This window comes from Lathyrus oleraceus, chromosome 5 (genome assembly GCF_024323335.1).
Source record: "Lathyrus oleraceus cultivar Zhongwan6 chromosome 5, CAAS_Psat_ZW6_1.0, whole genome shotgun sequence".
NCBI classification, from domain to species: Eukaryota; Viridiplantae; Streptophyta; class Magnoliopsida; order Fabales; family Fabaceae; genus Lathyrus; species Lathyrus oleraceus.
In genome coordinates, this window is record NC_066583.1 from 159,743,427 (window position 1) to 159,756,645 (window position 13,219).

General features: G+C 38.8%; 1 protein-coding gene across 1 annotated transcript; it reads left to right on the plus strand.

Moving 5' to 3' along the window:
- Positions 1–705: 705 nt before the first annotated feature.
- Positions 706–12,511, plus strand: LOC127080238 (polyadenylate-binding protein 8). Its single transcript, XM_051020567.1, has 2 exons — positions 706–872; positions 12,264–12,511. Exons 1-2 carry the CDS (start codon positions 711–713, stop codon positions 12,468–12,470), a joined length of 369 nt encoding a protein of 122 aa, XP_050876524.1. The 5' UTR covers positions 706–710; the 3' UTR covers positions 12,471–12,511.
- Positions 12,512–13,219: the final 708 nt, after the last annotated feature.

Here is a 13,219-nt window from a genome sequence, read left to right on the forward strand (position 1 = left end):
TTACGGGTAAGAAGATACCGAAAAGTTTTGTTTTTGCACAAGGGAAGTTACCTGTTTCCTCTTAAACAACTTCAATAAGACCAGAAATGAAGATTGGTTTCCTTGGTTGTTGTGGAACGAAAGTAGATTCTATTGATCATTACACCACTGAAATTGACAAGCTGTCAAAAGAAATAGCTTTAGAGAGGGATAAGGTCACCAATGATCCTAAGTCCACCAACTGCTGGCACTAGCTTCTCTCCATCCAACGATAAGATCATTACTGGTGTTGGCCTTATTGTCATGTATCCAATTTGCGGGAACTTAACATCCTTGAACTGGAGCTATGCCTTGTATCGCCCAAAACGTCATAACGGTAGTGATAGCAGGCCCTGCAACAATCCTTAACAAAATTACACTCAACTTCTAAATCCTGCGTGCATGATAATTTAAAGAAAATGGATAATGATTCCAATACCATTAGCCATATTACAGATACCGTAGAAAGATCGAGTCCCATTGTAAGTTCAATTTCCACAGTTGGTGATGTTGTTAGGAAGCTTGGTGTGAGAGCACGATTTTAACTATGACCAAGAGCTACTCTGCATGAAACCACCGAACCTGCGAAAACAGAACGAGTTTAAGGAAATGCATTAATTTGCCGGCTTACCGATGGAATTCGCCCATGATGGAATAGGCATCAAACCGGGCTGGTCAAAACAACATCCAATATGCAAAACATAGCTGGAGGAATGATGTCCTATGACATGGGAGGTCTTCCACTCCGTGATGTACCACCTATGCCAATTCATGCTTTGGCTACGGCTCTGGCGAATGCTCCCCCCGAACAGCAAAGGACGATGCTTGGAGAGGCTTTGTATCCTCTGTTAGACCTATTGGAACATGAGTCAGCAGCTAAGGTTACCGGCATGCTTTTGGAGATGGACCAGCCTGAAGTATTGCATTTGATAGAATCACCTGATGCTCTCAAGGCTAAAGTTGTTGAAGCCATGGATGTCCTGAGAAATGCTTCTCAACAAGGCAATAGTCCAGCGGATCAACTAGCTTCACTTTCCCTCAACGACAATCTTGTATCTTAGATTCTTTGAATTGTGCAACATTGAGGATCAGGCCAACATTGAGGATCAGGCCAACATTTCATATATTCCTCATCAGTACTTCTTGCCTTGGTGTTTTAGAGGACGTTAGTTAAGACTAAGGTATTACCGTTGAGACCGATCGCCATTGAAAGAATTAAGAGTTTCTCATGAATGCTCCAATCTTCACTGCAGTAACACAAAGTAATTGGCAAGTCAGTTAAGATTTCAGAAAAATATCCCAAATTGGCATTAGGACAAAAACAGAGGGAGAAAGCATGGGTTCAGATTTACCGTTTCCGGATTGTAGCATCAAACAGGACAACTCGGTTCTGAGCACCAAAAAGCACTTCTGGAAATTTTCTCTTTTGGACCCCATGTACCAATCCGAAAACCCTAAGCTGCAGAGATAAATAGTGAGGAAGGGAATCAGTGAGGGGGAGGCGCAAGGGCGAAAAAAAGTTTCAAAAAGGAGAAACCCTAATCCCAAAAATCAAAGTAAAAACCAGTATTGGAAGAGAGGAGGAGGAATATTCGAGCTCACCTGATTCGTTGTCGTCGCCAAAGGTGAGATTCCCGCTTGATGTCTCTTTGAAACCGTGGATTTACGCCTTTTTTTTGTTTAACGTTGTTGAGCATCTGAGTTTGAGGGAGCAAGGTTGGTGGTGAGCGATTTTGAGAGCGACTGAGAGAGGGGAGTGTTTGATTGGGAACGAGATTGAGAAAGACGCGATTGAGAGATTCGTTGAGGGTGATGAGAGTAGAGAGAGTCTCGTCTGAGAGAGAGCGATTGAGGGGGGGAAGGTGCAATTTAGAGAGAGAGATTTCTTTAAGTTTGAGAGAGAGTTCGTGAGATTGTGAGAGACGGAGAGACGGAAGTGTCTTTTGTTTTGTTTCCTTATTTTCTTTTTTTTAATTTATTTTAAACAGAATAAGTTTTGGAAACCATTCATATTTTTTTTAGGTTTAAACTTCCTAAGTTTTAGTTAATAAATGGTTTTACATTTTCAATTCATATTCCATTGAAGAACCCAACAGCCAAGCGGCTGGGTTTAATTATGGTAGTCCAACAGATTTCCTTTTTATTAGTTTTTTATTTTAATTCTAATTTTTAATCTATCTTTGTTTATATATCCAAGTTGTTGTTGTAAATAATAACTAGTCATGAGTGGCCTGGTGGAAAGAGGGTAGTTTCTAGGTCTTTAGTGGAGTGGCTTCAATACCCACATATGTAGCATTTTTTTTCTTTTAGCATTTTATTTCTTTTAGCATTTTATTTCTTTTAGCATTTTTTATGTTTATGTTTTTCTTATACTCATAGTTTCATTATTGTTTAATAACACCGATTTGTTTTCTTTTAATTTCATCATCCATTCAAAACCATTTTAAACTATTAAAATCACACTTTTCTCGATTCAATGTCGAGCCCATTTTCATACCCTTGTAAGTCGATTGCTTTTAAGCATCGCCATCAACCTCACATAGCTTACTCTTGGGCTTTCTTACAATGAGCCGGTTCTCTTGCACTTACACTCATGCATTGCATTATTTGTTATTTGGGCCCGATTTAATTATTTCATGATTTTTGAATCCCCATTTTGACAAAATGTACCCCACTCCCCCGATGTATAATAATCTTGTACTATTTTATTTCTTTATTTGTTTGACTATTTAGTTAGATACTAACACAAGAATAAAATCAACCATTTCCAAAAAATACAAAAATATGACTCGATCCAATGTCGAGTATTTTCTCAATAAACAAATCAATTCATTTCTCCCTCCTATTCTATTCCATTTCTTTCAAACTTTCATCAAACGCTTGATTCAACGTCAAGCCATTTTTTCTAATAAAAACTCAAAAAAATATTAATCTATAGTTAAGACCTTTGCAATAAGATGGAAGTGGAACGTGGTGTATACCACGCACTCCTGAGACTAAGATTCAAGATGTATATCTCGCCAATTCTAGCTCTCGCCATCATCCAAATTTATCCACTTTGCTCTCTCAAACACTCATTCAAATTTCTCTTAAAACATCCATCAATACTTGATCTAGTGTCAAGTCATTTTTTTCAACAAAAACTCAAAATACCTAATTCTTATTTAAGATTTTTTCAATAAAGGTGGAAATGGAACATGGTGTATACCATGCACTCCTGAGACTAGGATTCGAGATGTATATCTCGCCAATCTTAGCTCTCCCCATCGTCTAAAACTGTCAATGCGGTTTCTTCAAACCCTTTCTCAATCAAATTCCAAAAAAATACTTAATTCCTATCTTAACTTCTTTCAATAAAGATGGAAATGGAACATGGTGTATACCGTGCACTCCTGAGGCTAGGATTCGAGATGTATATCTCGCTCATCCAAGTTCTCGCCATCACTCAAAATACATCCAACCAATCAAACTCTTTTCTCGCCGCCGTGCGATTAATCAAAAAATCTTTTTCATAAATGAAAGATATATTGTCTTAAGGTGATGCAAAACAATGTTTCGGCCATGATTGTTGAGTAGAGATAGATGACGCTTTTCCGAATGTAGATTTATAAATCCGTTAGATGTGTGGTATGCGTCCACTCTTCATCTGTTTTGGGTAAAACAATGTTTTCGTCGATTAATACAATATAGCTTTCGCTAAAATCGACCAACAAACAAACATTTTTCTACCCAGAACTACGTAAGCCTTGATTTCTCTTTTGAGATACGTAGGAGCAGGATTTGTAAATCTTGTCAGGCCCACTAATAAAAAACTTAGGTTTAGTCCTTCGTTAAAAAATCCAAAAAACATTTCTTCTCTCTTATATTCTTTCTTTCCCACCTAATAAATTGAAAAGCCTAATATTTTAACTAACACTAACGCACACAACTAACCTAATGGTTCCCGTTGAGTACAACGGACGTGAGGGGTGCTAATACCTTCCCCTTGCGTAATCGACTCCCGAACCCTGATATTGGTTACGATGACCATATCTTATCCTTTCTTTGTCTTGGGTTTTATCGATATTTCTCCTTTCCTTCTTAGGAATAAATAAAGTTCGGTGGCGACTCTGTTCAGTCCATCATTGCGAGCGTGCGATCGCGCTTCGCTTTGAAGTCGTATCCCCATTTTTTTCGAGGTGCGATAGATGGCGACTCTGCTGGGGATTCCAATCTTTAAGCGAGTCAAGCCTAGTTAGGACGTTTGTGTGCCTTTGTTTGTTTAATTGTGTGGCTTTTTCCTTATTTATTGCTTTTTATTATCTTTATGATTATATTAATATATCTGTTGTATATTGGTTCTATTGTGATTGTTAGTATTTGGGTATTTGATTGCAAACCATGTGGGAAAGACTCTACACCCGAGGCTAGAGTGAAAAAACATAAGATAGGACGATGGTTGAGTAGTACGGACTCCCGAGGTGAATACTTCGTAAGGGTCGGTACGAGAACCTCACTTAGAGTAAATCCTTTTGCAAATATTGTTGCCCGAGGTGTATACCTTGTAAGCTTCAATGTTTCAAAGGGGTCCATGACTCTAAGAACCTTTTAGAACATTGAACTTCTGGCCAAATAGAAATGATGGTTGCGTAGTATGGATTCCCGAGGTGAATACTTCGTAAGAATCGATACGAGAACCTCGCTCAGAATAGATTCCCTAGATGGAGTTGATGACCGGAAAGTATTTTCCGTAAGCGTCAAACAGTCTTTTGAATCCATGATGCTGAGTATCCTGTCTAGAACCCAGTCGATGGTTGCGTAGTACGGACTCCCGAGGTGAATACTTCGTGAGAGTCGGTACGAGAACCTCACCCAGAATAGATTCCCTTGATGGAGTTGACGACCGGAAAGTATTTCCCGTAAGCGTCAAACATTCTTGTGAATCAATGACTCTGGGGATCCTTTGTAACAAAGCCCTAGATCATACCCGGTGAGAACCCCGTTTTGGAAAAGCAATCAAATTTATCAGTACCTCGGACTTTTGAACCCGTGTATTGAAAAAAAAACACACAAATATGCATGGCTTGCATTGCATTCATTCGCATTCCATTGCATTTGCATCGCATCATAATGCATGTCATTCTCCAGACAAAATACCAAAAAAAACTCATCCATCTTTTGTCCGTGAAGCAAAGTGATTCTCAACACGCGTTTAGAACAAAGAACCATGTCTCAGGAGATGATGGGCGAGCTAAGGAAAAGCCAAGAAGCACTGAAGGAGGAACTTAACCTTTTTAAGAGCCAAATGAGATGGGTCTTGGAAACCCTGCAAGTCTTGTTGAGAAAAGAGGGTCACCCAACATACACTGCTGCAATAAAGAGAGCTACTACCCCACATCCATCTGGTGTTACCCCAAGTCAAGGGAATTTCTATGTGGCAACTCCTCATTTACCAGTATATAGACCTCCCTCAAGACGTCATCATCAACATCCTCTGGTTATTGCTCCTCAAAGTCACCAAAGCCAGGTTCAGAACAAAAATCAGAATCAGAACAAGAGAAACAAGGATCACAATGACTCAATTCCGGTGCCATATAGCAAGCTCTACCCGCAACTGATCCAAAATGCTTTGGTGGCCCCTCGAGCTCTCACACCTGTGTCACCATACCTGTCATGGTACAATCCAAATGCAACATGTGAATTCCATAAAGGAGCATTGGGACATGACCTAGATTCTTGCTTAGCGCTAAAAGCCTTGGTACGAGGACTGATTAACAAAAAGAGCTTAGTTTTTGAAGAAGATCACCCGAAGATCAAGTGCGGATACCATACTGGAACAATGGGGCACTCCATTGAGGAATGCAAGAGTTTTAAGCTCAAGTTGCAAGGATTGATTGACATAAGGTCACCAACACTCAAGGAGGAAGGCTCAGGTACATATACCTTGATTTCCGGGCCAGGTAATGAGAAAGGGAAAGGACCCTTCAGACCCCTCAAGGTTTTGTACCACAAGGAAGATGTCAGGGATGTGGCTAATGAGCTATCATTGTTTCCTGGTAAGAGCATTGAGATACCGCCTTGGATTTCCAATGTCACGACCCATACCAATGAAAGAAAAGGAGAAGTGAGTAGTGGATCCAAGAGGGTTGTGTTCAACGATGAGAATGAAGGAAAAGAATTTGAAGATCATCATGCCAATGTCAAAAAGCTTGTTGATCCCAACCTTCAAGTTTGAAGAAGTCAATTCCCTAAAGCTGGCAATCATTTGGGTGTTTCAACACTTCTTTTGTAGCTTCTTTGCATGTTGGTTGTTATTTGCTTTTAAACATTGTTGTTTTATTTGAATTGGTAAGATTAATGAAATGTTTATGCATCTTTTGAATTAATCCATTCGTATTCACTCGTTTTTCATTTATGTTAAAAAACAAAAACAAAAATACTCCTCTCATTCACTTTTGTTTATCAAACCGTTGTGTTAACAAAGATTGGAAGGAGGATGATGAAAACGAAACACTTGAAATTGCTGTGGTATGCTTTTGAGTAAAACCTTGTCGATGATGTAAGGCATTGTTTCAAATCCCCAAACACTGGAGTGATAAGGAGTTAATCCCTAGACAACCACTTTGAGCCTAGAAGTTGGTATTTATTTCGGATCTAAAACCCTTAATCTTAACCTGGGGCAGGGTAGTTGTGTTCAGATAGTTTGATCATGCATTCGATCTTTCAAAAAAATCGTCCATATGAACACCCTCCAATTAGGTTCAACCACATGTCATCCTTCGCGCACATTTTGGAGTGTCGAAGAAGTTGAGGAAAGCTAAAATTATTGTTGGTTGGTCCTCATCCACCAATAATATGGCAGTCAACACCCTTAAAAAAAAGATTGAAAAAGCTCGCTAAGTCAAACACCACAAAACGACTTAGGCAAAAGTCCGGACATCCCGATGGACCGAAAGCTTCAAAGAAGCGGTCCAGGCAAAATAAGGGATAAAGAAAAACAAAAAAGAGGTCCTCAAATCCTCAACAAAACAAAGAAAAATAAGGTGACTGTCATTTCAATAAAATCTCACCTTGAACCCTCATTTTCACTCTCGCACCTTCGAAGTCGAATGCGTGTGTCGAATTAACTAAACGTAGGAATTGGAGATCATCAAGAAGAAGGGGTGGGTAAAAAATAATTTTTGAGCCTTATATCCTTTTGTTTCAAAAACCGTGAACCAGGCCACATTACAACCCTTAAAAGACCTAATTGAGACATGGTATTTTGAAAGCATACTATAACAAGGTTGTGTTAACTTGACTCTAAACGATTTTTGTTAATCATTTGATGGCACCAACTTGCATACTGTGAATGACTTGATCACCATTGTGTTCTTATCAATGACTCGTTCACTGTATTTCATCCCTTTATATCAATAAATTTTGATTTCAAATTTTTGCATAAACACTGCATTAAAATTACCATTTTTGAATGAAAAATCTTATTTGCAAGTCAACACTTAGCATCAAGAAATTCCAAATACAGTTGAGGAACTTGATGGAGTGAAAGAAGTCTAGTCGGGGGCAAATCACATTGAGCATCAGTTAATTCGATCTAATCACCCTAAGGGTCATCTAGCCGAGAGTAATCTGCTTCAAGAATCAGACCGGGGCAAGCCACCTCAGATCTCAGTAAGTCCAATCACTCCAAGGTTCAGTTAGCCAAGAGTAATTTGCTTCAAGACTTAGACCGGGGCAAGCCACCTCAGAGCTCAGTAAGTCCAATCACTCCAAGGTTCAGTTAACTAAGAGTAATTTGCTTCAAGAATCAGACCGGGGCAAGCCACCTCAGAGCTCAATAAGTCCAACCATCCAAAGGACAATTAACCAAGAGTCTGCCATTCTAACATTTGGTTAGTCAAGTTCAGACCACTGCAAGTTTCAAACACTTGGGGCAGGCCATCTCGAGGTAGTCTCATGGCAAGTTATTTTCAAACCCACTTTCAAGGTGAACATTTTCAAGGACCCAACAAACTGGGGTAAGATGAGCCACAAAGGGGCAGAACCTCCTTCTTTGTGCTTTCAAACTGCTCAAACAAATTCTGCCATACGTCAACAACTATTGAGTTTAAGACGAGTGCCCGAAAATTATGCTAGCACGATTCATTAATCCTCCAAAAGGATCCCATTGGCAAAGTTGTGGTTATCAAACTGGATAGAATCCTCCTTTGGCAACATCTATCGTAAAATATTTGGTTGAGTTCTTGGTGTTGAGGAATCATGAGCTTCCATAAAAAGCCTTTACAAACTCCCAGTCTGCCCAGTGTCAGCATTCTCATAATCATGATCATTCATATATCATGCATAAAAGGAAATTCAAATCATGCATAGCCGAAATGTACTTCGTCCTCATTTTGCATTGACTCAGGTCTTGTTGTCGATCCTATGAACCTTTGACTTTTGATTCCAGTTTGTATTTGGTGCCCTTAAACCCACATCCGGTTTTCGCAGTCATTTTCAAATCCAATTTTTGTTCAATACCATTCAGGTCGTATATGAACCTGTTGTTGAGCTTTATTCCGGTGTCAGGTCATACATGAACCTGTTCTGAAGATTTTTTTCTCTGTTTGTTCAATACTATTCAGGTCATGTATGAACCTGTTGTTGAGCTTTATTCCGGTGTCAGGTCATACATGAACCTGTTCTGAAGTTTTTTCCTTTTGTTCAATACTATTCAGGTCATATATGAACCTGTTGTTGAGCTTTATTCCGGTGTCAGGTCATACATGAAACTGTACTGAAGATTTTTTTTCTCTGTTTGTTCAATACTATTCAGGTCATATATGAACCTGTTGTTGAGCTTTATTCCGGTGTCAGGTCATACATGAACCTGTTCTGAAGTTTTTTCCTTTTGTTCAATACTATTCAGGTCATATATGAACCTGTTGTTGAGCTTTATTCCGGTGTCAGGTCATACATGAACCTGTACTGAAGATTTTTTTCTATGTTTGTTCAATACTATTCAGGTCATGTATGAACCTGTTGTTGAGCTTTATTCCGGTGTCAGGTCATACTTGAACCTGTTCTGAAGATTTTTTCCCTATGTTTGTTCAATACTATTCAGGTCATGTATGAACCTGTTGTTGAGCTTTATTCCGGTGTCAGGTCATACTTGAACCTGTTCTGAAGATTTTTTCCCTATGTTTGTTCAATACTATTCAGGTCATGTATGAACCTGTTGTTGAGCTTTATTCCAGTGTCAGGTCATACATGAACCTGTTCTAAAGATTTTTTTTCTCTGTTTGTTCAATACTATTCAGGTCATATATGAACCTGTTGTTGAGCCTTATTCTAGTGTCAAGTCATATATGAACCTGTTCTGAAGAGTCTTTCTCTATGATTGTTTCAGTGTTGTCAAGTCACATATGAACCTGCTGATAAGCTTTCATTTCAGTATTACCATATCATATATGAACCTGTTGATACACTCTTCTTGAATTTTTCTGAGTTTGTTAGGTCATACCTAAACCTGCTGTCAGAACTTCTTGATATTCCCCAGTGTTGTCAGGTCATATATGAACCGGTTGTAGCATCTTTTCCTTTATTCAGGTTTAGTAGGTCATATATGAACTTACTACCGAAATCTCTTGTACTCTGAATGTTATTTATCAACTTTCACTTTGAGTACTCCCCAGTGTGTGTCTGATTCTCCGGCAGGACTGTTTCCCCAGCAAGTTGTTTCTTACCATTTGTCTGTTTTCCTGTGGACCATCAGCATTCCCCACAGCTTGGTCTGTCTAGTAGCATCTCCGGTCGAGGGTCCACCATATCCCTAGCAGATAAAAATTACAAAAAAGCATCATGTATCCATGCATATCATATCATATCACATCATGTCATAGGGATTCAGGATCAAAATCCGGGTCTTCTTAGTATTTAGCCATCTCCCACTATGATCATATGAAGAGTGTCCTGCTTCATATTCTCTAGTTGAAGATACTTAAATAGGGGGAACTGTCATACCCCGATTTTGGTCCTGAATTTTTTTCATTTTTTTCATTTTTTTTTGGCACTTGGCCTAAAGTTCATTTGCATACATTCATGACCAAAGGAAACCGTCCATTCCCAAATCCATATTTTGTGATAAACATTGGTTATTATTTAGCTTTTTGATCATGATGCTTTGTGATTACAAAATGGATTTTAGTTATTTGATTTTAATTTTCAATTTTAATTTAATTTCAAAGTAAATCTAATTCCAAATTCAAGTTAATCTTAATTGTGTTTTACTAATGATTCAAATTCTAATTGATTTTAATTTCCAAATAAATGTTAGAGTTGATATCAAAGTAATTTTAACAAATTATAGATTAATTTGATTTTAATTGGTTTTATTTGGTTTTTTTGATTTTTTATTGACATTTTGATTAGTCTCAAATTATTTCTAAAATCCATATCCATTTTTATAACCAAACATGATCCATCTTCCATCCATAGTTCATCTCAAATCAAAATAGCACATACACACATTTCATAACATTTAGCTTTCAAGCATTTCCAAAAACCATATTCATACATACATGTTTCTCCCAAATGCACGTCCATTTTTACAACAGTAAACCATATTTCACCAAGTAAAAGCATCCTAATTACAAACCATGACTCATTCAAACCAAAGCCATTGCTTCATTTCGCGGACCTTTGATTACAATGTTTGAAACGAAATGCAAAATTCAAACCAACACATTCACATTTCAAAGCTGCTACAACCTTGGGCAATTCCCGAAATTACAGCGGATTCTCATTTGTTACATCCAATTTTCAAATTCACAAAATAGAACCTTCATGAAAATACAACACAAAAAGCTAACACAAATAATCCTAGTTACTAATCCTAACCATGGCCATGCTCAAAAAGTCGTTTACAAGCCAAACCAAGCATGCACAGCTAATTATATTTGGGGCTGAAATGAATTTGGTGTTAAAAACAGCTGTTGTTGATATGTATTCAAAATGCAGAAGGATGGAAGATGTTATTAAGGTCTCCAATTTGACACCTGAATACGATGTGTGCTTATGGACCACCGTTATCTCTGGATTTGATCAAAATTTGCAGGAAATGCACTGGTTGATATGTACATGAAATACTCCTGCAGCACTTCAAATGCTGTGAAAGCTTTTAGAGGGACAGCATCACCAAATGTCATCTCTTGGACTTCTTTGACTGCTGGTTTTACAGAAAATGGATTAGAAGAAGAATCTTTCCAGTTGTTTGTTGAGATGCGAGCAGCAGGAGTACAACCGAATTCCTTTACACTGTCTACCATTCTTGGAGCTTGCAATAAAATGAGGTCTGTTGCTCCAACTATGATGCTCCACGGACATATAAGAAAAACAAAAACAGCAAGCGACCGGAGTCACAGTCAAGTGTTGATCCCATTACGAGTAAGAAGATACCGAAAAGTTTTGTTTTTGCACAAGGGAAGTTACCTGTTTCCTCTTAAACAACTTCAATAAGACCAGAAATGAAGATTGGTTTCCTTGGTTGTTGTGGAACGAAAGTAGATTCTATTGATCATTACACCACTGAAATTGACAAGCTGTCGAAAGAAATAGCTTTAGAGAGGGAAAAGGTCACCAATGATCCTAAGTCCACCAACTACTGGCACTAGCTTCTCTCCATCCAACGATAAGATCATTACTGGTGCTGGCCTTATTGTCATGTATCCAATTTGCGGGAACTTAATATCCTTGAACTGGAGCTATGCCTTGTATCGCCCAAAACGTCATAACGGTAGTGATAGTAGGCCCTGCAACAATCCTTAACAAAATCACACTCAACTTCTAAATCCTGCGTGCATGATAATTTAAAGAAAATGGATAATGATTCCAATACCATTAGCCATATTACAGATACCGTAGAAAGATCGAGTCCCATTGTAAGTTCAATTTCCACAGTTGGTGATGTTGTTAGGAAGCTTGGTGTGAGAGCACGATTTTGACTATGACCAAGAGCTACTCTGCATGAAACCACCGAACCTGTGAAAACAGAACGAGTTTAAGGAAATGCATTAATCTGCCGGCTTACCGATGGAATTCGCCCATGATGGAATAGGCATTAAACCGGGCTGGTCAAAACAACATCCAATCTGCAAAACATAGCTGGAGGAATGATGTCCTATGACATGGGAGGTCTTCCACTCCGTGATGTACCACCTATGCCAATTCATGCTCCCCCCAAACAGCAAAGGACGATGCTTGGAGAGGCTTTGTATCCTCTGTTAGACCTGTTGGAACATGAGTCAGCAGCTAAGGTTACCGGCATGCTTTTGGAGATGGACCAGCCTGAAGTATTGCATTTGATAGAATCACTTGATGCTCTCAAGGCTAAAGTTGTTGAAGCCATGGATGTCCTGAGAAATGTTTCTCAACAAGGCAATAGTTCAGCGGATCAACTAGCTTCACTTTCCCTCAACGACAATCTTGTATCTTAGATTCTTTGAATTGTGCAACATTGAGGATCAGGCCAACATTGAGGATCAGGCCAACATTTCATATATTCCTCATCAGTACTTTTTGCCTTGGTGTTTTAGAGGACGTTAGTTAAGACTAAGGTATTACCGTTGAGACCGATCGCCATTGAAAGAATTAAGAGTTTCTCATGAATGCTCCAATCTTCACTGCAGTAACACAAAGTAATTGGCAAGTCAGTTAAGATTTCAGAAAAATATCCCAAATTGGCATTAGGACAAAAACAGAGGGAGAAATCATGGGTTCAGATTTACCGTTTCCGGATTGTAGCATCAAACAGGATAACTCGGTTCTGAGCACCAAAAAGCACTTCTGGAAATTTTCTCTTTTGGACCCCATGTACCAATCCGAAAACCCTAAGCTGCAGAGATAAATAGTGAGGAAGCGAATCAGTGAGGGGGAGTCGCAAGGGCGAAAAAAAGTTTCAAAAAGGAGAAACCCTAATCCCAAAAATCAAAGTAAAAACCAGTATTGGAAGAGAGGAGGAGGAACATTCGAGCTCACCTGATTCGTTGTCGTCGCCAAAGGTGAGATTCCCGCTTGATGTCTCTTTGAAACCGTGGATTTACGCCTTTTTTTTGTTTAACGTTGTTGAGCATCTGAGTTTGAGTGAGCAAGGTTGGTGGTGAGCGATTTTGAGAGCGACTGAGAGAGGTGAGTGTTTGATTGGGAACGAGATTGAGAAAGACGCGATTGAGAGATTCGTTGAGGG